The 26,721-nt window shown below is 34.0% G+C and overlaps 4 protein-coding genes across 27 annotated transcripts; 2 read left to right on the top strand and 2 right to left on the bottom strand.

Annotated features, from left to right (window-relative positions):
- The first annotated feature begins 179 nt into the window (after window positions 1–179).
- GlcAT-P (Glucuronyltransferase P) lies at window positions 180–7,619 on the top strand. 9 transcript variants are annotated; one of them, XM_034320007.2, is made up of 7 exons: window positions 180–1,058; window positions 1,239–1,745; window positions 2,188–2,269; window positions 4,267–4,466; window positions 4,575–4,962; window positions 5,491–5,648; window positions 6,024–7,619. In XM_034320007.2, the coding sequence occupies exons 2-7, from the start codon at window positions 1,722–1,724 to the stop codon at window positions 6,420–6,422; spliced, it is 1,251 nt and encodes a 416-aa protein (XP_034175898.2). In that variant the 5' UTR covers window positions 180–1,058; window positions 1,239–1,721; the 3' UTR covers window positions 6,423–7,619. The 9 variants fall into 9 exon arrangements, with proteins under 9 accessions (XP_034175898.2, XP_034175899.2, XP_034175901.1 ...); XM_034320008.2 differs by having other exon boundaries at window positions 182–1,058; window positions 4,267–4,436; XM_034320010.2 differs by lacking the exon at window positions 1,239–1,745 and having other exon boundaries at window positions 182–1,058.
- Window positions 7,620–7,857: 238 nt separating this feature from the next.
- Window positions 7,858–11,740, bottom strand: Alg10 (alpha-1,2-glucosyltransferase Alg10). Its single transcript, XM_034320002.2, has 4 exons — window positions 11,301–11,740; window positions 10,801–11,143; window positions 10,589–10,728; window positions 7,858–10,522 (listed from the first exon to the last, which is right to left on the bottom strand). Exons 1-4 carry the CDS (start codon window positions 11,478–11,480, stop codon window positions 9,785–9,787), a joined length of 1,401 nt encoding a protein of 466 aa, XP_034175893.2. The 5' UTR covers window positions 11,481–11,740; the 3' UTR covers window positions 7,858–9,784.
- A 906-nt stretch (window positions 11,741–12,646) lies between these two features.
- Window positions 12,647–20,302, bottom strand: Art4 (arginine methyltransferase 4). 3 transcript variants are annotated; one of them, XM_034320000.2, is made up of 8 exons: window positions 19,929–20,302; window positions 19,455–19,595; window positions 18,874–19,368; window positions 18,538–18,804; window positions 18,240–18,462; window positions 17,881–18,167; window positions 17,549–17,685; window positions 12,647–13,694 (listed from the first exon to the last, which is right to left on the bottom strand). In XM_034320000.2, the coding sequence occupies exons 1-8, from the start codon at window positions 20,059–20,061 to the stop codon at window positions 13,686–13,688; spliced, it is 1,692 nt and encodes a 563-aa protein (XP_034175891.2). In that variant the 5' UTR covers window positions 20,062–20,302; the 3' UTR covers window positions 12,647–13,685. The 3 variants fall into 3 exon arrangements, with proteins under 3 accessions (XP_034175891.2, XP_034175889.2, XP_034175890.2); XM_034319998.2 differs by lacking the exon at window positions 12,647–13,694 and adding an exon at window positions 15,241–17,349; XM_034319999.2 differs by lacking the exon at window positions 12,647–13,694 and adding an exon at window positions 15,241–17,331.
- LOC117602254 (putative RNA-binding protein Alsin2) lies at window positions 18,384–26,698 on the top strand. 14 transcript variants are annotated; one of them, XM_034320027.2, is made up of 8 exons: window positions 20,917–20,963; window positions 21,133–21,227; window positions 23,372–23,688; window positions 23,764–24,416; window positions 24,557–24,605; window positions 25,085–25,183; window positions 25,257–25,984; window positions 26,196–26,698. In XM_034320027.2, exons 6-8 carry the CDS (start codon window positions 25,088–25,090, stop codon window positions 26,272–26,274), a joined length of 903 nt encoding a protein of 300 aa, XP_034175918.1. In that variant the 5' UTR covers window positions 20,917–20,963; window positions 21,133–21,227; window positions 23,372–23,688; window positions 23,764–24,416; window positions 24,557–24,605; window positions 25,085–25,087; the 3' UTR covers window positions 26,275–26,698. The 14 variants fall into 14 exon arrangements, with proteins under 14 accessions (XP_034175908.1, XP_034175918.1, XP_034175921.1 ...); XM_034320030.2 differs by lacking the exon at window positions 24,557–24,605 and having other exon boundaries at window positions 23,768–23,854; XM_034320028.2 differs by lacking the exon at window positions 24,557–24,605 and having other exon boundaries at window positions 23,764–23,854.
- The last annotated feature ends 23 nt before the right edge of the window (window positions 26,699–26,721 follow it).

Here is a 26,721-nt window from a genome sequence, read left to right as displayed (position 1 = left end):
AACCCCCATTTTTGGGCGTTACAGAAGTTATGAAACACCCTGTATATCCTGGTACATGGATATATCGCATAAGAGCAATGACGGCGTCGGCTGCTGCGCCAGCTGAAACGAAATAGGTGGGGGGGTATACGAAACGTAGACGGATCATGGGGGAATGCGACGAAGAAGCAGTTTAGTATCGGCCGACGAAGGGAAGTTGTCGTGTCGTCCTTCGATCGGATTTTCCCATGAGGCGTGCCATTTCCGTTTTTCGCTGACAGTACTCGAACGAAACGCACGGCAAGCGGACACGCGACCAGGGAAACGATCGACCAAGTTTTGTCACGAAACACGGCGCCCGTCACCGAAAGAAACGATCGGTGGTGGTTCGCGCACGACATGTGGCCAACGTTTCGGGGCAGCGCTAAGCTGTTCGCTAAAAATACATTTTTCAAACAATCAGTATGTTACCAGATCGGTAAAAGCGAATATCAGTGATGTTCAAGTGTCGGTAAGTCTGTAGAATAATGACAGTGGCAACGCGTGTCCATCGCCGGCTATTCCGGACACGATCGTAATTACTCAGATTCTAATTACTCGCGTGCAATAATATTCCGTGATTACTCGTTATTCTACTTGTCGCATATATATGTCGCACGAGATATCGTGCATCGATGGAGAGGCCGTTTGTCACGGTTATTAAGTGGACCTTCTTGTGACAAGACGAAAATCAATTATATAAAATTTAAACAAATGGGACATCGTTGAAAATCATGAGGACGCGACATAGATTCTATTGATGTGCAAACGGAAACCGTGCACTTTATCGAGCACGGTAAGGTTTGATACACGAACGATGAGCTACCGATCAAGACGCGTCAGAAGTGTGAAATTTCAATCGAGATACATCGAGATTCCTTGTTAATGACATCAAATGACAACGATACCTTAGCTAACGTACAAGTGTTTATTGTCGTGTAAAACACACGATATTATTGACATGTGTGAAAATCTGTGCCCTACGTGAACAAAGCAGAACTGTCACGGCTTGTAAGCGGAGTAGGAACACCGGTTATCTGGTGAGTTCTAATTGTTCGATGTGAATAGGGTGCCTTCGTGTTTATTAGATCGATATTAGTGTCAAGGATGGATTAATCGATTGCCAAGGACCGTCTGAAATTATTGCGAAAATCTACATTTAATGTTAATTTAAAATGAAAAGGTTATGATTATATTTTCGATTTCATTCTCGTATATAGTTTTCGATTACAATCGAGAATGATTCTCTCGTTAGCGAAACTAGAAAAGGAGGGAAAAGAATTGAATCTCGAAGCTAGATGGACTTCTATCGACGGAACGAAAGAGGATAAATTCGTGAAAATAAACGGAAAACGGTGGTGTGTGGCGCCACTAAATTAAAAACATTAACAAAGAATTGGAGAATTGCAGGTTTTTGTGACCTACATAAGTTGATGTTACAGCAAGTGACGCACGTCTGTCACGATGCTAAATTAAGTCTAATCGATCTTTTACTCGACTATTTGCAATTCCTTAATTCGATTATGTAATGTCGCACGTTGAAACTTCATCTTATTATATAGTTCAGTGTTTTAACATGCTATTTATATATTTTCTTGTTTTATTTTAACTCTTTGTTCCTATTTCAGTCGATCCATTTGCTTCGATAAAAAACACTATTTCTCGAACTATTACACTTTTGGCGCGAAAACTAAACGTCCGCCATGTTGTTATATTCAAACAAAAAGGTAAATAAATCAATCACAATACAATAACCATTTATTTAGCGTTCCAATCAGTTAGTAAGTAAAATAAATTTAAAAAAATAACTAAATCTATATATACATATAAAGACAAATGTCCTGACTGACTCATTAACGCCCAATCCTAACCTCTGAACCTAGAAACATGAAATTCGGGTAATGTATTCCTCTCATGACGTAAGCACCCACTAAGAAGGGATTTTTAGAAATTCGACCCTTAAGAGTGTAAAAAGGGTTAAAATCTATTTACACGTTTACGAAAGCGGGCTAAGCCGCGACGGGGATGTTAGTAAGGAATAATTTAGTTTCAGTCTGTTTACCGGTTTATTATAACAGAAGGCATTTGTGTTTTATCGCTTGAACGGCTGACTAATTAATTCGCAAACACGTTGCGCATTGTTCATAGAAACTGTTTGGTGAATTCTAGTTTCAATGCTACTTTCAACGAAGATGGAACAAGACTCGACGAATATTTATCGGAAACAACATTGCAAGTAAATTATATACAGGTAATAGGCTGAGCGAACTTAAAGAATTTTGGTTTTATATAATTATTAATGTTTACACAACGAATTATTAAAACACTTGCTGCTGACTCATTTGAATAACAATATCGCAATCATTTTAAATGATCTACATTGTACTTCGTAGTAAATATTTGGATCGTTTTCTTTTAATTTCAAGTTAGAATGAGAAGGAATTTCATCAATATTTATAAGCTGACGGCGATATTTGACTAATGAACATATATGTAAAAACGTAATTTTTTTTTATTAACATTACACTCCTTATCATTAGCACAGAAAGAGAGTCGCTAATAGTAGTTCAGACGACATTGATAGCTGATACTGTGTAGTATTTTTTATTCTCTTCGAATACACGTGAATATCTATTTTATCGTTTTGGATCTATATTTCGAAACTTAACGTAGAAACTGATTACACATAGGTAAAGTGAACAAATGTACTATTTTAAAGGCTCTGTATTAATTAAAATTTTGAGAAATAGCGAATATTAATAATCAGAATTAATGGTTTGCACATCGATACAAATAGCGAACATATTAATAGAAAATAATATGAATGATTAGATAGAGTAACTATAGTAAACTAAACACTTGAATCTTATCTTTTCTAGCTTGTAATTTACAATAGTCATTAGAGATATCTATAAATCATAGAAAACCCTGTTGGTGTCGTTGAAAAGAAGGTGTAAATCAGAGTGAGAATGCGAAACGCCTTTGCTGGATCTAATCGACGCTTAGTTTCGTTTTCAATAATCTTTCGTAAAGTAAGAGTTTATTATAAACGAAAATTTGAATCATAGCTCGTATAAGGACGAGTTCAAGCGAGGGCGCCGAGTGAACTGATAAAGTATAACAGGAAGTTAGATACAGGGGTATCACGAAATTCTGAAGTAGCACTTCCACAGAAGGATATTTCGGAAGCTGCACTTTCGCGGAAATACCACATACAAAATATGTGCCGTTCACTAAAGGGTTAAAATTGCGCAACGATGAATATTCATCATAATTGGAAAATTTATAATACAATTGGAATGTTTAATACAGCTGAAAGATAAATATAAATATGTCAAATTTAAACGTGCGCTATCAAATTCCGATACCGTATTATTGAGTTTATAATATTATCAAATGTAGATAATTAGTCAGTGTATTCGAAACGGTCTCCGTTTAATTATGCTTTCCAAACCCTGACGACACGGGTAAGAGGAAATACGCTTATTTGCCGGAGAATTCTCGTTCAGAACTGTTATCTCTCAACCAGGTACACCCTGTACGTAAACCGCGGTTAATCTGTGTAAGATCGTTTGAATTACCTGGAAACGCGACCCTCCACGATAATATACCATGTATATTTTTGTTTGAATATCCAGAAACGGATTTAATCCTAATAATGACACGCTATTAGAATTGTTTGCGATTCGTTCGACGTAACGAGACGAAAATTTTGTTCAAGGTGAACAACGATATCAACACGTTCGTCTTTTGTTTAATTTTTTCGGATATAAAGGCAGGGAATGTCACGTTCGTAGTTAATAGCAGTAGCATTCTTTCACGGTTCTAGCAGTGTAAAGGAACGCGCGTATCACCGGATACGCGTATCTAATCGTTTCCCTTACGGTACAGGCATGCATTTCCTAATTTTACAGCGTTCATTAATTCTCGTTCTGGTCCATCAGAGGATTATCCGATTTCTAGTACACCGTTATGTAAAATTTTCATTTTTCTCATTTTCAACCCTTAAACAGAAAATTAAATAATTGTTGTTTATTGATTTTTACAAATTCATTCATTTTCGAAATTCAATTTATCGCGATAAGCTAAAGCTAAATTTAATTTGTATAGCTCCTCGAGAAACCTCGAGTCATTTCGTTCAATTTTAAAGCTGGGAAAGAATTAAGCACCACACCGATACAGCTGATAGCCAGTCTGAATTTCTATAATCTATTCTTTTGAAATTCAATTGAAATTATTTGATTGCAGGTCCCGGAATAATGAGGCCATCTATGAAAATGGGGATGCTCGCGGTGATAGGTGTGTTCGTGGTGTTCTACCAGTATCATTTGTCCACCGGGGTGCGATTTGATCAGATGTTCAACACGGACGGATCGGTAGACGTGCCAGTACTGTCTCAGGAGGAAGTTGAAAATTATGTAAGGACGTCCAAGTTCACGGAACAAATGGTGAACACTTTATGATCAAATTAAGATCCGAAAAGCTTTCTCTAAAACCCAGTTCGGTCTACTCGTTTCGTTCTAACGTGGTTCCCGTTTGTTATTTTTCTTTTCCAGGTCAAAAGCGCGGTGCGCAGAGTTCAAGAGACGAACGGGCTAAGCCCTGATCTGGCATCGTTGTTGGTCCAACAGCTAATGAATCACTTGAACAAGAATATCTTCGAATCGTCCGAGAATAATTCCAAGATCTTACGATCACCGTCAGTGACGATGGTAACGCTGAATCATCAGCCTCTGGCCAAGCCTAACGAAACGCTGGAACCGCTCTACATAATCACGCCGACGTACAGAAGGCCTGAACAGATACCAGAGCTCACCAGAATGTCGCACACTTTGATGCTGGTGAAGAACGTGCATTGGCTCGTTATAGAAGACGCGATTACCGCTACCAGACAAGTTACCAGGCTACTGGAACGAACGGGATTAAAGTTTGAACATTTAACTGGTAAATATGTAGGTATAGATACTAGGGTTCCAGGGAATGGAAGAGTAATACGTTTTATGATATAAAAGTAGGCTAAAACCAGCAAAATTTCCGAAGTCGCTCTTCTCTTGATTGGGAAAGTCAAAATCCGTTTCTTCATGGTGACCTATGCTTTTCATGCATTTGCAATTGGTTCTGACTGGTTATGGGGAATTTCATTGAACTTTGGATGTTCATATCTCAGGAACTAAAAGAGTCTACCAAATAATATACAAAATGCTTTCAGTAAACGACTGAACACGACCGGTGTAAATAGTTTCAGTGAGATTAATTTGGTTGATCGACCGACTTGTTGGAGAATTAATTGGAACAACCGCAAAGGTCTCGATGAAAAAGCGTTATATTGATTTTGTAGCTCCGCAGTGTACGTTAAATATGTAGCCGTGGTCTTCCAAACGAGAATCGTGTCAGCCTTTGCACGAGTTAACTTGTATAATATTGGACGGGCCAGGGTTCGACGTGTCTCTAACACTTTTCTAATCTTTTCAGCCCCGATGCCCGAAAAGTACAAGCAGAAGAAAGGTGCCAAACCACGGGGTGTGTCTAATCGGAACCGTGGTTTACAGTGGATCAGGGCAAACGCGACCAATGGCGTTTTTTATTTCGCTGACGATGATAATACGTATGATATAAGCCTTTTCGATGAGGTATGAAAGTTTTATACATATGTCGACTGCGATATTTAGGTGATAAATAGAAAAGGAGTTCAATCTACCTAAGCATCCTTGCTAAATATAGGAAGACATAGTTGGCCAATTGGTTGCTTAAGAGGTTAGGCTACTCTAGAATTTTGAAAAGGTAGAAATTTCTTTTTTTGCTTAAAAGGTGTCTTAATGTCTTAAAAATGATACGGCAAAAGATTATAATAATAAAATTATAATTATTAAAATAAAAAACTTCATATTGACTGGTCCGGTAAATCTAGTGTTAAATTAGAAAAATTACTCTTTAAGCTTTGTTGTGGTGTTCAGTTAATTTTATTCATCAGTTTTCATGCTTATTAATCGTATCATGTGTTTCAGATACGTAAAACGAAGAAAGTCTCAATGTTCCCCGTGGGATTGTGCACAAAGTTTGGCTTGAGCTCTCCCATTATCAAGAACGAAAAGTTCGTCGGATTTTACGACGGTTGGATAGCTGGCCGGAAGTTCCCTGTAGATATGGCAGGGTTTGCAGTGAGCGTGAAATTCCTGCATCAACGACCGAACGCCACCATGCCGTTTAAGGCTGGCTACGAGGAGGATGGTTTCCTAAAAAGTCTCGCTCCGTTCGAGCCAAAAGACATCGAGTTTTTGGCTGACAATTGCACGAAGGTTCTCGCGTGGCACACGCAGACTAAGAAGAACGAGCCAAGTGCACCGCTAGATATGAAGCTGTACGGTGAAACGAACCTGGTTAAATTGAAACAACAGATAGTATGATGTTGAATTCAGAATTTTCCAGCTCAATTTGATTTTTGAATCATCCGTATGTACGAGAAACAAAGTGATTCAGTGCCTGAAGTATCGTAAGTTACTGGTTGGTATAGCAATGATTTATTTTTATTTTTCTTATTTTAAAGGAATTTATGGGAAGTTGTGTGTTCAGAATCATTTGGCTTGTTCAAAGGATTTCAACAAATCTTATTATCTCGATATTCTTTAACAGTCAAATGATTTTGAATAGAATGTAGCTTTCTATAATAGCTCAAAGTTAATCTGGAGAAAAGTGGAATACTAGGAAGGGCAGACTACAAATACTAAATTTTGTTGCAAAAAGATATAGCTCTGCATAGCATAGCTTGATAATTATTTTATATATTAACATTTAGGTTTTAACTGTTACTGTAATCAGTATGTACTCTGTAGGTCAATGACCAACTAGCCCGGGAAAGTGATTCGTTTGAATATTAGTTGGCGCGATGATGTCACAGGATGTAGGAAAACTATAATAGGAAAAGCCTCATAGAGGAATACAGTATCACGCATTATCTTCCGTTTCGCTTTACAAAGCTATTTATTCGTCGTTCGTCCTAGGTTTAGTCGTACTTTATCTGCGAGAGATTTACTAGGTTTTTTAATAGGATGATAGTTACTTTTTTTGTACTTATCGTTGAACAAATATTCTTTCTGAAAACATATCTTTGCAGTGCAATATTTTCATCGTGTATCAAACAAGTGTGTAGAGTTATTTCCTGCAAAATAGTATTTCTTTAGGTATACAAAAGGGATAGAATACTTACGTTTATAACGTAAGGATACTAATTTTTATAATTAAAACTATTCTGATTTTTCACCCCTTTGAAGATGCTAGTTTACATTATTTTCAATAAAAGGTCGCCTATATATTTATGTATATGATACATTAAAATAATCAGTCACTAAGGGGATAACAAATACGTCGGTGCGAAAAGACAGGAAGTGCACCAGTTTTTAACGGACTTTGAAATTTCGTAAGAAATAAGAATGATTGTTATACAATTCACGGCAGAGAACGTTTTAGTCGTGAAATGTGGATATTCATATCGAATGCATGCGTAGGTAGGGAAAAAGAATGAAATGCAATGTAATAAAATGTTTCAAAAGGTCTGCGACAAGATTACACTGTAAAAATTTGTTCATTTAAGAACGAAGGCCAAAGATAGAATAAAGGCGATGATCAAAGAATTATTTTAAAATTGTAACAGACTTTTTGAATCAACATCTTATTATGCAATATTGATTACCAAAGTAATGCAAGTGATATAGAAGAATTCTTGGGCCACAAGAAAATTTGTGGCTGAATTTTTAATTATTGAAAGTCGATCGAAGATTTAATCTCCGCCCTTGTTATTCGAGAAACAAAATAATCTTCTAATGCAGCAACATGAAATTCTAATTGTAATGTGTTTCTTTAAATTTACAATATGGAAAACAAATTATGATTATTTCATATCGGTGTTACACATGATTTTATTTAAATATTTACAGAAACAATGTATAAATTGTTAAGTTAAATGAAATTGAGGCGAGTAGGGTCTACCTTAAACGAGCGGAGATTTATCGTGAAAGCAATAATCTGTTATTAGATAATGATGGCTTCTTGCAAATTAAATATTTGCGTGAGTGGGTGCTAAAGACTTTATGAAGCATAGAACTGAATGGCACGTTTAATCTTTATCATGCGAAATAAAAATAAAAACAATTTTCAGATTATCTAATCATGTTCAAGAGTACTTGAATTGCGTTCGAAATTACCGACAGGCAGACACGCACTTTCCACATGGCAGTTTACAGGGCCGGCCCTGAGATTTCTGGGGTCCGAGACTAGCTCCGAGAAAGGTCCCCTTCACACAAAGTACCTCAAATAAAAGTTATAAAATTAACATTAAAGCTTGTATAACTAATTTAGATTTGCATTTACATCAAGTAAACATTACTCTTCTTGCATTCTTAGACGCAAAATCGTCTTATAGGGGCCCTAGGCGGCCGCCTAGTCTAGCTAGGCCCAGGGTCGGCCCTGGCAATTTAAAGCGTGTAATTTATTCGGATTTTATCGTGTACGAAGTGTGCACATAATACACGTGACAAGTTGTTTAACGAATGATGAAAGTGTAGCTACAACTTTTCTAAGGCACTAAGGCGCTAACTTCGACAATATATACAACGCCATTCTTTATTTCTATCCTTTTAACCCTTAACATACCAAGCCTAGGTCATTAACGCGGGCCCTATGGTATTTTTAAAATTTCTCAACATTTTAGTGTGAAAGGTTACTCAAATTAGGTTCTTTGGATGTCTAAAAATATATTTTAGTTAAATAAGCATTGTTGGGGGGGCCAAAAGATAGCAGCTCCCTTTTATTTCGAAGTGAAGGGGAACCGCCTGTTCATAATTGCGCAGGCGCACCTTCGAGGACCTCCCTTGGTACGTTAAGGGTTAATCCTTGACAGCGGGATTGTTACAGTAGTATGATTCGGCAGTTGTTCTTTTCAAATGAAAATTATTGCATCAGGTGTCATAACGTTTACTTACGTGATACGTATCCAGTTTTATCGATTTAATTTCACGGTGTATCAGCATAAAAATTTCTTGATAAACATACAATTAAATTTCTAATCTTGAACGAAATTACTATTGAAGCTATAAGTTTTCGTACGATAAAGATTATGCGGATAACAATGGAACAATAGTAACGATACTCGTAAAAAGACACTGTAAATGAAGTACATACTTGTAAGACTGACGGCGTAAGAAAAGTTTTTTGATAAAGATTTTCAAGATAACGTTTGAAAGTGTAAAACATGAAACGACAAAGGTAGTCATAATCACAATGTAGGAAGATAATGAAATCCCTCCAAATGTATTGAAACTAATTACCATTTTCTAGGTGTGTTTTACGAGTACCGTTGCTTCGATTAAAACATATCTTAATTACGGAATAACTGGATAAAGAAATGTTGGGATGCACGTAGGAATTTCGTTATTTCATTTTTTCGTATCAACTTTTATACATACGGATTTCTTTTAGTACAAATAACCAACTGATTTTAGTCGAGATATTTGCTAGTCGCGTTACGTTATTCAAATTATCTAGATCATAATGCGAATAGAAAGGACTACAGTGTGTGAGCAACCATTCACACTTATATAGTTACTACTCCTTAGAGAAGAATGTAATGAAAGTAATAAATGATGATGTGATATTCTAATTTACATAACGTCTACGATTATCATTTCAAAGGAAAATAATATAACAGCTTTGAAAGTTTTATGATTTATTAAAGAAATGACATTATGTGAAATTCGATATACACTGCTTTATTTTACCAAGAAATCCTTTGAGGATGGGGTTGATCGCTCCAATAAAATACCTTGTTAACAAAAATATAGAACTGCAGAAAATTCACTATTAATGTAGTCATTGATTCTGCTATAATTTGCCACTTCAGTGGTTTTTGAATGAATAAACGATAAAGTATATATGGAATGATAAAATAACGTGGTTCTATAAGTAACTGAGGAATAAGTACTATAGAAACCATAAAAATATAGTTGATTTGGGACACGAACCTTAAGTGTTTCATCCCGCATAACATTGTGTACAAAGTGAATGAATGTACAGGTACTAGCAAATATTTGAATAACCAGTATCTACCCATAAACTTATTCCAAAAATAAAACACGTAATGCCTATTGTCAGCCAATACATACGGATGAACAAGAGTATTAAAATGAACTATTAAAGTTAGAAGTATCAGAATGAGACTTTCAAGAATCCAATGTTTACAGATAAATTTCAAATAATCTTTCCAATAAACAATCATATATGGCCATGAGAAAGAAAAAAGGAACGCAGAAAAATATAGTAACTGAGGAATGTGAACAGTGGGAGTATGAGCTGTTCTGTCTCCAACTACAATTCCTTTGTTCCAAAAAACAAATGCAACAAACATCAAACATACTCCAGCATATGGAAACAATTCTATGCATATTTCACTTATAAATTTTGCAAGTGATCTCCATCCGCCATATACTTCATCTATTATTTTTTTCCACAGCAGCTAAAAAGTATATAATATTAGATGGATTAAATATATTTATGCTTTTCTTGATAATAATTTACTCACTTTCAAATAAGTTATTGAACTATATTGTTCTGGTGAAATTGATTTACCTATTTTATTATCTAACAAATCAAATCCACGCTCCATGGTAAGAAATGCAACCCAAATGATATTTGTTTGCCGAATGAACACAGACAAAAAACCTATGCAATATTCATTGTAGTTTCTAACTTTTCGTTTCAATGTATCACATGTTCAGTTACTTTCATACATACCTACAATAGCTGCCATTTTAAACTGTTTATGTAGATGTAACAATAACATCAATAATACTGCATCAATTGATATAACATCGGTATAATATAAGAAATGCCAGAAAAATAAAGGTGGAAAAAACATAATATTACAAGCCACTGCAAATCTTATCCATTTATCCCATCTTTGCATCCAATGCGTTATTGAAATTTGTTTAAGTATACCGTTAATAAGATATAGGCTTAAAAATATTCCAAGTAAACTTATACATCTCAAATAAAAGGTGTTACAAAGTTTTAAGGGTGACAATATTAAAATTGCTAGAATATATAATCCAGGTAAAGTAGTAATTTTTGGATTCCACTGAAAATAATACATCCCTCGAATTCAATTTATTAAGTTACATATATTCTGAGGCATTTTTCAGATGTATTTAATTATAAATTAAAGAGTGAATATTTTGAAATTATTAATGCGGCAAACTTTGAAAAATAAAAATGAATTAAAAACAAAAACATACCTGGGTAAAGTTGCCATCACAATATTGTAATGTCTGAGTTATGTGGAAAACCTCATCAATATAATAATAAGGTTGTACATGATTTAAATAAATAAATAAGGCTATTACACTTAAGCAAAGTAATGGTACTAAGAATTTTTGTACATATTGAAATTTTATTTCAATCGTGGATCTCACCATTTCATGAATGAAACGAAAAAATTAAATGAAACTAAGATCTATAGACGTTATAAAATGTATAACACATTGAACACATTCATTTATTTTAAAATTTCTTTCAACTCTGCATGTCATCATATTATTATATTGTTAAATTTTGTAATATACATGAAAAATTAGTCTTGTTACAACCGAAAACACACGTTGCACTACATTTATAGAACATTCTGCAATTTACACAGTGACTACAGATACAGAAAGACTGGACATGCTTTATTTCTTGGGGGGTCCAGACATCCCCAGGTAATGTTAGGTCTGCATATACAGAGCACAGTTGGTAATGATAATCTGGCTAAACTTCCGAAAACCTCCATGCTCCGAATTGGCTTCAATTTTGGAAATAGATTCTTTTTTGATAAAAATGATGATTGCGAGAAGGATTTTTGGCGGCTCGAAAAAAAATTTGTTATCACATGAATGTCACTCCCTATTTTACCGGCATAGTATGTGCATCTACTGTTATCTACGCTTTCTACAAAAAATAAATGATTTTGGCATGCGTGGCCGGCCGTCTTTCGGCGGCCGGAATATTCATCTGACCTAGCCTAATCAAAGTCACTGAAGTTAAAGTTTGAATTAGGTTTGTATAAAAGTTTTATTGATATACAGAATATACATAATTAATGATACATTGTAATTCTAGTATTCTTGATACATCGATACCTTTTGAAAAACAATTGAAAATAGCAGATTTTACAGCATCAGAACCGCTTTCAAATCTGCCTAAAGTATTCCCGCCGTTATAATTGCGTCGGTAAAGTAGGAAATGACACCCAAATGATAAAACATTTTTTCTCGAGTCGCCAAAAATCCTTCTTGGGATCATGATTTTTATTAAAAACAAACTTATTCCCAACATTTCAGCCTATTTGGAGCATGGAAGTTTTCGGAAGTACAGCCGATAATCTTGCCTGTTTTACCACAACTCGAATTACAATGTATATTGTAAATACGTATATATCCGCTAGATAGCGCTGTCTCAAATTTTTTAAAAATTTCCTTTCCCGCGTAATAGAACCGTATAAAAGATTGGACAGGTTTAATATCATGCTTTTAATCATTAAAACTGTGAAGGAAAATTCATCATTGAATTATAGATATAGTGGGGCGGGAAAAATAAAAGAAGAATTTCACGAACGAATTTCACCATAATATTGAAGTAAATAAGTTTATTTCAACTTAATCTCAGATCTGGGATGTAATATCTGAGTGATTTTGTTTTTCATTTGTCTGTAGAAACATTGGCAGAATACAAAATTCAATACTTTACAAATAAGTAAATTGCAAGTACTAAGCAAATCTGTTCTAACATGTTACACTTCTTTCTTAAATACTGTGCTTACTTTCTATCTCATTCAACTAAATCTTTGAAGAAAGATCAAATTTCTTACATTTTTTTTTTTACACATACATTATACACGAATTAAAATATCATATACCAATCCATATTACAAAAAACGATATGCAGTAGTACATAAAATTTCAGACCATTATTATGTGTTCATACAAAAACTGTAATAAATACTTGACAAGAAATTCAAACTAAATTTGATTCGCTCTAATATTAAATTTGACTGTCGGATAGATTAATGTAAATTGAATCAGTGAATCAAATTATGTTTCTTAAGGATTTAGCTTGTTCAATCAATTTAATTTATGCATCAAAGACTTTTTATTTTGTGTACAATTCCTCTTCGATGTACCATTAGATGGAGTTTATAAATGCTATGATGTATCAGTACAATGCATATCAATGTTTAATTTGATTCTAATTCTATTCGATTATTTCCTGGTGTTCAGGACAATCAATCCACATCGTACATATCGAACTTTATGGCATATTCACCTGAGAATAATTACAGGATAATTGTCCATGCACTAAATGTAAAATAATCGAAATACAATGCACGAGTGTGTATAAGCGGATTTTGTAATTGTTGTAATCGTATAAAACATGATTCGTTTATACATACAGATATCATCGTTACATAAAAAAGACATAGGCAAACTTTTATATATCACGAACGAGTACATACATAAATGTGATAATGTGATAATCACATTTACGTATGCATTTCACAAAGCTGAACATATCTTTGTTGGGATCCTAATGTCGTCTAATTTAAGGGTATCCATTTAGTCTCTTTTTGCTTCTCTTTCCGTTTCTTAAGCAGTCTAAATCAAACAAAAAATGACGTGGATATTATTTATCGTGATTAAAAGACAATTTCTTAAAAGCAATGTAATCATTGAGCTTATGTACAACTACTGATTACTTATTGATAATACATTACGGTAAATTCTAACTTTATAAATTAGTAAGAAACTAGTGATGTTTCATAATATTTTATTACAACAGATGATGAAGAAAAAATTTTGATACTCATTGGAACTATAAGACTATAGATAAATAATATAAGTACACATTTTCTCTATGTAGAATGAATAATACATAAGAAATTTCGATTTACTGCAACGAAGTCAGATTAAAAGCAATAACTCTTTAGTTTTATTAAAAAAAAAAAAAATTAATTACAGGAAGTATTGGAATAGAGTGCTTTAACTATCTAATATTACCAAAGAACGTTATTGTACTCAACACTTCATAAATTGAAGACTTCCTGTTGTAAATAAATCAGTACTTAATATTCCCTATGTCTCTTGATAACTCTTTGTATATCACATGTTAGAGGAAAACTTCACAAGTTGTAAAAACAATATCAGAAATGGCATTATCGGGTAACAAATTTCTTTACTAACACATAAACTTTTATAAAAGCGGTAAAAGCAATATGGTATTTATTAAGTTCAATATCATGGTAAATACGGGTAAATGAGAACTCATATTTATGTAAAATTAGAATTTCCAACGGATAAACGCATATTTTAAGAAAATAGTGGAAAAATGTACAGTGTTTGTTTTCGTTTAAACTCGCATGGCTACCTGAGACATTTTGTATCTTTCAGTCGTTTAAAAATTTTCTAAAACGAAAAAAGAAAACACATACACACGAACGTACACACGCCAACACTGAAAGCAATATCTAGAAAAAAATATCAAAAGGTATGCTTAGTTTTATTCAATCTTTTGTCTCTCCTGTAGAAACTTAAAACACACACAGTTAAACTAATACTTTAGTAGGCGTTCAATTCTAAATATTGCTTTTAATGTTCCTTAGATATTTTTTTTTTTTTGTTTGAAGAGAAAGAATGAGACTGGAAGAAGCATGTATTTTGTTATATAATAACGAATTGTATAATGTTATCAGCACTTGTGGAATGCCTGCAGTCAGATTTTCAAATACTAAATACAATATGTTCTTAAGCAAACATCAAAGAATATTAGCAAAATTATTTACAGTTTTAGTACTATTCAGTGAAAAATTATATGGAAATATTCGATCACAAAATAATCGAAGAAATATGGTTTCCTAGATAATTAAGTCGTAATACTACAAGCTGTTTTAAAAACGAATGGTTTGCTTCTCTCAAAAGTAATTATACAAGCGAGAAAGCAATTTTTCAAATATGTAAAATGAGTAGCATCTTAAAACGAGAAGCAAATTTGTGCAGATAACAAATAAAGAGCACTCCTTAGGAACTAATGAGACTTAAATGTTATATCGAGATCTTGAAAAAATTAAGAATATCATATGTACAATTATTCGAGTAACAGGTAACCCTCCGATAATTGGGGGGGGGGGGGGGGGGGGGGGGGGGGGGTGTTAAAAACAGGGAGCAGAAACCATATAAATTAGGGATGATATGAAAAGGAATTTGATCAGTTTCAGAGGTTTTATTTTTCTATAATATATATATATATATAAAAAAGAAAGAACTATAAGTTGAACTTCGAGAATAGAAATATCTTTGAAAAGTATTTTAAGTTTAAAATCACGTTTCTTTATGGATCTTGCAAGCTCATATTATTTAAATACTATGAAATAAGAACACCATCAAAATGAGTATTGACTCATGCTTACTACAATTATACAAATGTTGCGAGGATATTTCATTATCAGGAGATTACCTGTACTTTTAATTGGGAAATAAATTCTTAGTCATTCAGTAGAATTAAATAAGTGATTATCTCAAGCCTATAAAAAAATTGTTTTCTTAACTCTATCTCATTGTGTAACTAAATTTTGCACGGTAAGATAATGAAATAAACGGACTTTGTAAACCTTCTATTTTATAAGAAAAACATAGGCACAAACATATGAACATAATTATACTGAAAAAGAGAAAATTAATGAAATCCGTTTATCTTATCATATCCTCAGTTCTTTGTATGTATAATCCTATTTTATAAATACTGAAGTATCATAAATGATAATATTTTACAGAAGTAGTAAATATCGTTGACAATAAAAAAAAAATTTGGTTACTCAATGAAATGACTAATTATTAAGAGACGTACATAGGCGGTAATTCTACTATAAGAGAAGTACATTAAAAGTATAGAATTAATCCTATTGACCAAAGGCCGATATGTAATACAATGTCACAAATTTGAAATTGTGCCTGTACATGCTACTCCTAAAATCTGTACATTGCAATAATACAATAATAAATCGTCTAAATATGAACCGCAACTTAAGTTATCATTGTTGTATTGGAATATCAATTTTTTTTACTTTTATCATAAATTATATCATTGGATCGTTCGATTTGCGTAATTATTATATACAATTTTTCTCTTATGAATTATAAATAATGATTGAAAGTATTATTAATTAAAAACAAAGATAACAGTACAGTAGTTAACTGACATTCTCAAGTTGGACGTACTATTATTATATATATATTTTTTTGTATTTTAATGAAAGAAAAAAAAAGATATAGAACAAATACGTTGAATGTAATCACCTTAAAAAAACAAAAAAAGGTAGATAAATAACAGGCAATGCCACAGAGTGCTCCATATCGTATCCCTAATTGAATTATTGCTTTTTGCACTTTTTCGAAATATTCGGAACGTTATATATTATACCCTAGTCATGTAAAAATCGCTCAACCAAGCCCGTGTACAATGTAAAAAGCTTAGTAGATGCATAATTACCAATAATGAAAGTTTTGAAAGCACGCGAAACGAAAAGGGAGAAATTGTAATGTGTTACTACTCTTGCTGGTTGCTCATGTTATTCGTTCTTGATGTACAAAATGATATCAGGACCCCGTGTACAATAGTGTCGCATGGAACATTTATGCATAGTAAAGTTGTATTGTCGTTAAAAAATATGATTTATCCCGGGTACATTTGGCAAGCATGCATTTACGATCTGGAAGATCAACACTTCGAGGGGAGAATTAAATAAAATTAGATAAAAATTAATGACAACTACGAGAGGACGGTTCGCACTCTCCTCCAACGTGCTTCCCATTGTGACTTATTTCTTCTCGCACTCCATCCAAATCCGAATCCAGAACCGATAATAACTTTGTTAAAGTAAGCAAGATTGTGGTTATTGTTGTTATTATTATTAACTTGGCCAATGTTCGAATTAAGATTGGCCAGATTGACTGCGTTCAAAATTCGAACCGCAGACGATAGTCGTAATTTGCTTGCTGGAGAACTAAACACCAACTTGCGGGTTTGCTTATTATTGTTGCCGGTGTCCCCGCTACTGCTACTGCTATGACGATCGTTTAACTGTTTTGCCGTATGGGAATACTCGGTGCAAAATGATTTCGCCATTGATCATTGCCGATACGTTTGAGACGATATCCCGTTACCAGGTGTCACGTAATCTCCGATCATCAAGCTTGGATTCACTGGGTAATGTGAGGTATTGCCAAGGACCAGCGATTGCTGGAAAGTAACACCAAGCTGTAGCGCGAAAGACACGCAGGCAGGCGTACACTTTAGTATCCTTTTTTTTTCCATTACAATTGAAATCAATTATTTAGCGAGCTCTTGTTTTTCGGTGTAGGTATTCCACCGCACAGAAATACGAATACCGTTAAGTACTCGTCAATTTCTTGAATACGGCTCGCTTGAAATTTACAATGTTATTTTATAAACTTACCGTCGCAGGAGATGTGAACATGTTCGGAGTTATTCCACCACCTATTAGTTGTGCCGCTTGTGTACTTGTCGCTGTACCTCCCACTCGTCCTCGTCCTGTACTCGAAATTGAACCAGGGTGTATGTTTGGTTGACCTCCTAGAGCATAGATATAATTAATAGGTGGGAAAATAAGATCTTGATCGTTGTAATATACGTGTTTAAAGAGTGAATATTGGTGGTTAAGTTTATTTGAACATGAATTTATTCCTAAAATAAAAATTCACATATTAGATGAATATTAACTCACAATATTATTCGTACAAATGTATAAATGTATCTTCGTGTTCTTACCAATTGCAAGTAAATTGCTAGGATTTACAGCTGCGGTTGCATCCATAGAGACTTCTCCCAAACCGTTTACTGACATTCCATTAACCATGTTTACTGCTTGCCTAGCACCCTGAGCATCCAAAGTCGTCCAGTACGATTCACTAGGCGAGGTATTGTTTAAACCAGGAGGTGGCTGTGCTGCTGCACCAGTGTATCTGAAGTACGGATTTTTCAAATCCAGAGTATTACTACTACTTTCCATATTCGTTCCTTCTAACTTCAGTTCTATTGTCACGTCGTATGATTGTCTAGAAAATGTATGAAATTGCACGTGTAACCGACGTTAACGAATGATTAGAAGTTGCAAGAATTAGCTTCACCTTTTGTTTGCTACAAGAATTACTTTTCCTGATAATAACTGACCACTTTTACAGAACAATGGATTTTCCAAGAGGCAACGAACTTGGTACCAATGTGTAAGCGGTTCCGTGGGAGCTGTACTTAACCAAACCTGTTGTGTCGATCCAATAAATGCAACGTCGAACCAAAATGCAAGCCCGTGACAGGTGCCACTTTCCAGTATATGAAAATCAACATCAATTTCTAAAGAATATATAAACGATTTAATACTCGTGACCATCGAGGACCTCTAATATGAAGATCATGTGTAAGTTTTACCTATTTTATGTAAATCAGTCTCATTAGCAGTTTGAAAGTCTACTATATGTCTGATAGATTTAGCCATACAAATTCTTATATCAAAGGTATCAACAATTGGTTGTCTAAAGTACTCTTTAATTGCATTATTTCTCATTGCTGAGAGATCTACACCATGGAAACACGTTTGATACCAAAAATTAGCTTTATTGAATTGCTCCATGTAAAGATTTTCGTCAGAAAATGGTGCAATGTGAAGATCACCCCGGGAAGGAAACATTCTTCCACCTATGAAATAATTATTTAATTGCTGCTATAAAGATTATGAAAAACAAGAAACAAATGTTAATTACTTACTTGGAACTAGCCACTTTTTTGCATGAAGATAAGTTTCAAGCATTCTTTCGTTATACAACATGTAACCCATAGGTTCGCTAACTATGCAGTCTACTCTTTCAGGTAAATCAATTTCTTCTATTTTACCAGCTATGACAATGATCTTATCTGATAAATTATTTGCGGCGACTAATAACTCTGCATGATTTGCCATATTACTTGCTTCTACTGCGTATACTTTTTTTGCACCTGCTTGAACCGCAAAGAACGACAATATCCCAGAACCAGCACCGACATCTAGAACAACTTTATCTTTAAAATCAGACAGGTTCCCCAGAATTGCTCGTTGGTATGTACTGGTCCTAATATAATCTTGCATCATATTTTGTTGCTGGGATAGGTAACCATAGAACTGAAAGTATTGCATGGCAGAAGATTCTTCGGTTCTTTCGTTAAATGCAGACACACCTTTACCATTTTTCAGTTTTAATATTTGTGAATGGAAGTTTCTAAAATCTATACAGAAAAAATTACATCATTCTGTTAATAACATGTAATCTTTCAAATTGGTATGTCTTTAGTATAATTTTCAAACAGCTTACCTGTTTCATTGGCAAATGTTATAAGTAAACTATCTGTATCAAGCGTAAATACATAACTTTTGGATGATACTCTTGAGCATTCAGTACTAGGAGTTACTGGAAATTCCAACAGTGTTGTTTTATCTCTACCCACCAAATCTCCTGTTATGACATATGAAAACATAATATGATTTGTACATAAAGAGAATATAAATAAATATTTTCTAAGATATAAAAATATAATAACATGAGAAAATAAAAGATCGTATTTAAATACATTATGCAATGAAGAATAAATATTTTGTTTTTTTAAATCTTTTGCAAGAAGAATTAGAAAATTGTTTATTGAAACTTAATCTTTATAACATATTAACAAATCCTCGTTGAATTATAATAAAAAAAAATCATAAACGCTTGTTTAAATGTGGTTAGGTTGCCCGTTCTGTAACGACGCTAACATAATTCATAAAAGATGATTTATCGATGAATTAGTACCTGCAAGAAACTCAACACTGAGACCTTGCGGATCATAGTTAATATTGACTGTGACCGGCTTATTATATTTCGCTGTTGACTGTCCATTGTTTGACAAAGTCGATACTGTCACCGCGCGAAACACCTTCGCCATTTTTAGACACCGCGTGCGTACTATACGCTACAGTTCTATTGTTGCTTTTCTCACACTTGTCGCTTATCTAAATGTCGTTTCCCAAAAAACTCCAAATTAGAAAAAAAGTACACGCGATATCGCCTTCCAGGGTACAAATCACACAAACAACATCAAACGAATCTTCGTCGAAATTGCAATTTTTCACGTTCGTATACCGAACCATCGACTAACCACCCCCGGCGCGTATTACACACGCGCAGAAGGGTTACTAGTACACTGAATATATAGCTAATTGAACTCCCTAGATTCAGAATGAACGTAGAAGATTATCAGAAAATTGATTTCATATTCCATATTATATAAATAATTAACACGAATCTACTCTATTACATAAATGCTTGTTTATAGTTTCCATTTATTACAATGTCTAAACAATCGCAGAAAATTTAATTACAGAATTCTGATACCAATTTGAAGGTTACACATTATTTTATAAAGTTATAAAATCCTAATATTATTTGTGAAATAATTTGATCATTGAAAAATATAGTACATTTCAGTCGTCCATTTATCCTTCAGATCAAATCTTTTCAATAACCCGCCAACCAATCATATGGAGTCTCTGTGCGTCTCGTATAAGATCTGCAATGTTATTGGCTGGAATGGTGCATAGTCAAAAAGTTTCGTGCATTTCCTAGAATGACCTGTACGGATCACACATACACGGTTGGCGGTGAACGATACTCTGATCGATAAATACGAGCTGGACAATAACTCGAAACTCGAAGGCTGGCGGCGTGGCTGATTGCTCTCCCCCATTTTTGACAGTGTATCTGAAATATTGCACTTTCTCTGAAAAATGACTGCTCACGACCAAATGCGAGCTATGCTTGACCAGTTAATGGGCACTGGACGGAACGGTACGTATTATTACCTTTTACGATAATTTCCATATTTCTTACAGTATCATTATTTACAATTACCTGAAATCTCATACAAAAATACAAGATGGTGGCTTACACTACCATTACACGTATATTTATCTACTTTATAGATGTTATTATACTGATAAATATTTCATGTTTTTAGGTGAAAATAACAAATTTCAAGTGAAGTACTCGGATCCAAAGGTGTGCAAGAGCTTTTTACTGGCATGCTGTCCACATGAAATCCTATCATCAACGGTGAGTGTATTTCAACAGTTATCACATATTGAATATCGATGACATACCATTGGCACTTTTGCGCTATTGTAGAGCATTTTTGTATCCCATTTTGATATTTCTTAACATTAACACAGAAGCAATCAGACATCTGTACATTTGATGTCATCTTCAATTTTTTAGTTGTTACCTTTGTAATTTTTCCAGTTCACTCTGGTTACACGATTCAGTGGCTTTCATTTAATTAGTAAACTCATTTGCTTTCTTTTCAAGTTCTTTTGTTAAACAACCTATATTTTATCAATATTTACATGTAACATTATTACTTACATATACTTTGCTTAACTAGCTTTCAGTACACACTCCATCACTAAATATGCTTTAGAATTACATAAATTATGTTTAATAACTCATTTATGATGCAAAAGTGCTATAAGCAGAGTTCATATTAAAAAATCTGTACTTAAGAAAATAATGTAGTACAGAAGATCTGCTAAGAATTTTATTTGAAAAGTAAAGAAGAATACTGCAGTAGATTTGTAGAAATATATAATTAAACATTTATATTTTTTATATCGAACAGTTCAGTTAATGAAAGTAATATTACTCCTGTATAGGTGGGTGTTTTATCTATATGTAGGAACACATCCATGTACACATACATCCTATAAATTACAGTTTTAATTTAATGCTTTTTATGGATTACCATATGATCATGAAAAAAGTGTTATGCACTTATTTATTATCAAAATTGTATTATTATTCTTAAATGTTTTATCTTTTTGGTTTTGTTTAACCCAAATGTTAATACCAACATTTGGTACACTTTGGATCGTGTAACCAAAGTAGTTTGCATATAATTAATTGTGAAATTAAATATTGGTAATTTTATAAAAACAGTACAACTTTGGTATCTTTTGTTACAGTAAGTCTGATTGCCCAAATTTTTTAAATACTTAAAAAAATCAGATATTTCGTCTTATGTTATTTACACTCATAAATTTCTTTTTCCATATAACTATATTTTTGAAATTTTATATAATATGGCAGTAAAAATAATTACAACACAAAATACATTGTGCATAGTGCTTTTTTTCATCTGTGCCAAATGGTCTGATCGATCCTATATCTTATGTAAAACAAATAGTAGAAATCAATTTTCTAGTCTACATATAATAGAGTTATATTTGCGTGATGTACTTCAAGAATTGATTCTGATCAATTCACACCAGATAGGCGTTGAAGTGCAATACGGGGCAGCAAACTGAAATATAATGAAGGAGTCATCCCTTAAAGTTTAAAAAAAGAGAAAGAACTAGGATATACCAATTACATGGACATGTTAGATAAATATTATTCTGTAATAATTATACAAATTTATCCCACTTCTTTCATGTATGGTACTTGTAAATGTATCAAAAGTGCAATTACGGTAGTGACCCGACACTTTTGTAAAATAATACGTACAGGAAATCGTGAACGACATAACCGTAAGGTTGGAGCGGAGAGAAATGTTATATTCTTACGATAACATACCATTTACGTTAATACTGCTTCGCGCATTTCTTTGTCATCTCGTGCGAATTGGTCCAAAGGGTGTTTGTTAAAAACTTAAAAATCTATTCACTTTTGGTCAAAGTGGCCCAACTACTTGCAGCAAAACAACATAATGCACGTACATTAATTTCCATTCGAATACGTAAATGGATTAATTCCAATGTTTTCAAACGATACTTTTTCGAAGAAAAGTATTGGATAATATTTAACAGTTACCATAAGAATCAAATATTTCTACCATATATAATTCCTTAGTTTTGATAAAACTGAATTCTTTATAGTAGGACATTTTTAACTTCTCTTATTTATACTAGGTTTTCTCTTTTCATTTTTAATTCTTGTGAATCTATAAAAGGAGACTTGCAATCTGCACAAAGGGGGTGGGGGCGTCTCTTACAGCACTTAGCAAGCACCCTTTTAAATTCGTTCGCATTCAGGTTATTCGTGATACAATTGTAAGCAACTAAAATCAGAATAAATGAAAGTATTTAAAAATTTGAATCGAAAGATATGTTGAAAGAAAAATGTAATAAAAAGAATATTACTTCTGGCAAATACTCGCGAGAATGACACGATATACAAGTTCACTAATGCCAATGTACCTACAGTTCTATTTCCAGAGTCTCTGGAAAAAGCAATTCCAATCAGATCCATTGTACAATATTGTTGCGAGTATTGTCCGCTCATATGTCGTGTTGTACTTGTCGCTCTCACATGCGCGTTACTGTAAGTACTGAAAGCGAAGAGGACGTACGTATTACAATTCTAACAATTTGATTATCTCTTAACAATAATTCAAGTAATAGGTATTTAATTTGGTTAATAATAAAGGCGGGCGGTTACCTCAGCCCCTCTACCGGTCAACGGTGGCGAGGCTGAGTGTCGAATATTAATTCCGAGACCCAGAATGGCCTGTATAAAGTTGGTGAGTAGCGCCATTGCTGATTCATGAGAACGATGTCTTATTGTCGCTTCTTACTAATAATGCCGTTTACGGCAGGTAGAAAAATGAAGTTTACTTTGAAAGTATGCGTGAAAATCATATTCATCCTCGGAGATATAATGGGGTACAGGAAATGAAGCAGTAATCTGTAAGTAAAGACAATGCGAATTGCCAAGAAACAAAAATTTTCTTTTTACCTTTGGCTAATTAGGAATTTTCAAATATTTTTACTTACATATTTTTCTCGTGATTATAATTCATTCAACGATATCTATGCAATAATGCAATGAAACTTCGATTGGTCATTTCGTTAAATTTTTACCATAATTAGCAATTAGTTAATTAACAATTATCAACGTTCTCTGTTCTCCATAGTGGAAACGATCGATTCGAGAAATGTTCGATCGAGATTTCACTGTACTCGATACTCGATCTTCGAGATCTCGCGCTTCGATATTCTCGTTTCAAACTTTCAAAATGGTTCCTTTAAATACGAACGAATATAAAAATAATTCGAAAAGGAAATTCCTGCACTAAATATAATATGATTTTGGCAATTTGCAACAATAGCGTATTATCCATGAGGAAAAATAAAGTGAGAAGTGGCATGAAGCAGAAAATGAAAGTGAAATGGGGAGAAAGAGAAAGAATTAGGGGGGACTGTGCGGCGTGCCAGTTCTGTTAGAAAAATTTCCTTCAGCATTGGACGTGTACGTATTGAACTCGTTTTCTAAATGGTCTAGAATTGATTCACATATGTCAATTCGTGCCAAACGTAAATAGTATAATAAACCATTAGGCTGTAAGTTGTTTCATAGACACTGAACCTTAAGGTGTGTGCTGATTATAGCTTCATTGCCATCGCATTGTCGTGTCAGGCGGAGAGGTGTTGCCACTCTGTAAGTGAAACATAACAAAATATTTATATGTAAAATTCCATTTTTACTTTGTCCAAATAAACAGAATTCAAAGTCGCTCTCGGTCAATCAATGAATATGTACATATCTATGTATAAACGCAATTATATTCATTTGCATATACATATATATGAATATATAATTACCTTGTAAGCGTATACCGGACAATCAACCATTTCGTAAGTTCTTGTATATATAAAGCTGATATTTAAACCGTATCTTTCTGGACAATTAGGGGTTTTAACTTCTGTCGTTATTGCGTTCATTAGTTTTCAATTATTTCTTTAAGTTTACCTATTTGCAAAAAGCAAGCGAGATAAGAAACCTTGTTCTTGTCGAATAAGATTTCACGAAAAGAGCAAAAGTCGGGAGGGATTATTATAAATAAAACCAATAAAGTCGTTTTTCCGTTTAATCGATAATAATCGAGGTTTAACATTGAAATGATTTGTAAATCGCAGCGCATGGACCTGGGAGAATGCCCCCAGATTCACGACCTGGCCCTACGGGCTGATTATGAGGCTGCGCAAAAGAAGAAAGATCACTTTTATGACATTGACGTGAGTATATATATTTTCTAAATATCTTAACTTAAATATTTAAAAATTAATTGTATAAATTTTCTAATTGAAGGCGATGGAGCATTTGCAAAATTTCATAGCCGATTGTGATCGTCGTACGGAACAGGCGAAGCAACGGCTCGCAGAAACCCAAGAGGAGCTGAGCGCGGAGGTTGCAGCTAAAGCAAACAATGTCCACGTTCTTGCGGAGGAGATCGGTAAAAAATTGGCGAAAGCCGAGCAACTTGGCGAAGAGGGTTTCGTCGAGGAATCGATGAAACTGATGGGCGAAATAGACGAGCTGAGAAAGAAGAAAAACGAAGCTGAACAAGAATACAGGAACAGCATGCCAGCTTCCAGTTACCAGCAACAGAAATTAAGGGTCTGCGAGGTTTGCAGTGCCTACCTTGGCATTCACGATAACGACAGACGTTTGGCGGATCATTTCGGTGGGAAGTTGCATCTGGGATTCATTAAGATCCGCGAGAAATTGGCTGAGCTTCAGAAAACTGTCGAAGAGAGACGCAAAGAGAAACGGGAATCGCTGCTCGACAGACGCAGAGATAGGGACAGAGATGATCGGGACAGGGACCGTGATAGATCGGATAGCCGACGTGGAGGTTTGGGTTATAGAGATAAGGATCGCGAGCGTGACCGTGAACGCGATCGAGACCGTGATCGTGACCGTGACAGAGATCGCGATCGTGACCGTGAGCGTGATCGTGATCGGGACCGAGATCGTGAACGCAGAGACAGAGACAGGAGAAAGTCACGTTCTCGAAGCCGCAGTCGTGGAAAAAGGTTGGTCACTGTTGAACGAAAATTAATGTATCCTCCATTGTAAATTTTCTAACAGTTTGCCTTATTAGCTCATCGCCGAGTGTTATCTCAGCAATAAACAGATCAACTAGTTTTTCAAGAGAATACTGTAGTCCAGTAAAATATATCATCCGCAAGTGGATAAACGAAAGTCATATTTAATTATTAATGATAATTGTTTAATTTGTTTCAGATCAAAACGTTCCCGCAGTAATAGCCGTAGCCGTCGATCCCGTTCCCGTCGTAGTGGGTCGAACGATCGAAAAAGATAAAACAGATTATCATTTACAATTATGCTCAATCATTTTTCTTCGTATAAATTCACGTGCTTACTTGTGCACATTACATGTAAAAACAGAATCGCTCGCTAAACATAAATTTTCAATAGATATTTCTTTAAAAATTACACCGTGATTTTTACATTGATCGTCACACCTTAATTAAAAAAGAAACACCAATATTTCGAAATATCTTTATGTAAAACTAGGAATATCTCCTGTTCGTATAATAACAGGATTGAATTTATTAGATATTAATATTACGAATATACTTATTCTATTTGATCTTGATATATTAATATACTTTTAAATCTAGTTACTATTTCGTGTACATAAGAATAGTTCAGATGTAACTCCGTTCGGAAATGTTACATATTTATAATATAATTACTTCGTCTTATGTGATTATTATATGAGCATAAAAATGAAGGTATGTTTAAA

Source organism: Osmia lignaria, chromosome 13 (assembly GCF_051020975.1).
Source record: "Osmia lignaria lignaria isolate PbOS001 chromosome 13, iyOsmLign1, whole genome shotgun sequence".
NCBI lineage: Eukaryota > Metazoa > Arthropoda > Insecta > Hymenoptera > Megachilidae > Osmia > Osmia lignaria.
This window is presented reverse-complemented; position numbering and strand designations above follow the sequence as displayed.

What these genes read in the sequence shown, in the direction of transcription:
- GlcAT-P (XM_034320007.2), top strand. Translation starts at nt 1,722, where the DNA reads ATGTTGTTATATTCAAACAAAAAG. An exon ending in TGTTATATTCAAACAAAAAG is followed by an intron (nt 1,746 to 2,187) that starts GTAAATAAATCA and finishes GGTGAATTCTAG; the next exon opens with TTTCAATGCTACTTTCAACG. An exon ending in CCAAGTTCACGGAACAAATG is followed by an intron (nt 4,467 to 4,574) that starts GTGAACACTTTA and finishes TTTCTTTTCCAG; the next exon opens with GTCAAAAGCGCGGTGCGCAG.
- Alg10 (XM_034320002.2), bottom strand. Translation starts at nt 11,480, where the DNA reads ATGGTGAGATCCACGATTGAAATAAAATTTCAATATGTACAAAAATTC. An exon ending in GTGATGGCAACTTTACCCAG is followed by an intron (nt 11,144 to 11,300) that starts GTATGTTTTTGT and finishes TATTATTTTCAG; the next exon opens with TGGAATCCAAAAATTACTAC. An exon ending in TAAAATGGCAGCTATTGTAG is followed by an intron (nt 10,729 to 10,800) that starts GTATGTATGAAA and finishes AATATTGCATAG; the next exon opens with GTTTTTTGTCTGTGTTCATT.
- Art4 (XM_034319998.2), bottom strand. Translation starts at nt 20,061, where the DNA reads ATGGCGAAGGTGTTTCGCGCGGTGACAGTATCGACTTTGTCAAACAAT. An exon ending in GACTGATTTACATAAAATAG is followed by an intron (nt 18,463 to 18,537) that starts GTAAAACTTACA and finishes TATATTCTTTAG; the next exon opens with AAATTGATGTTGATTTTCAT. An exon ending in ATTCTTGTAGCAAACAAAAG is followed by an intron (nt 18,168 to 18,239) that starts GTGAAGCTAATT and finishes TACATTTTCTAG; the next exon opens with ACAATCATACGACGTGACAA.
- LOC117602254 (XM_034320017.2), top strand. Translation starts at nt 20,903, where the DNA reads ATGACTGCTCACGACCAAATGCGAGCTATGCTTGACCAGTTAATGGGC. An exon ending in ATGAAATCCTATCATCAACG is followed by an intron (nt 21,228 to 25,084) that starts GTGAGTGTATTT and finishes TGTAAATCGCAG; the next exon opens with CGCATGGACCTGGGAGAATG. An exon ending in ATCACTTTTATGACATTGAC is followed by an intron (nt 25,184 to 25,256) that starts GTGAGTATATAT and finishes TTCTAATTGAAG; the next exon opens with GCGATGGAGCATTTGCAAAA.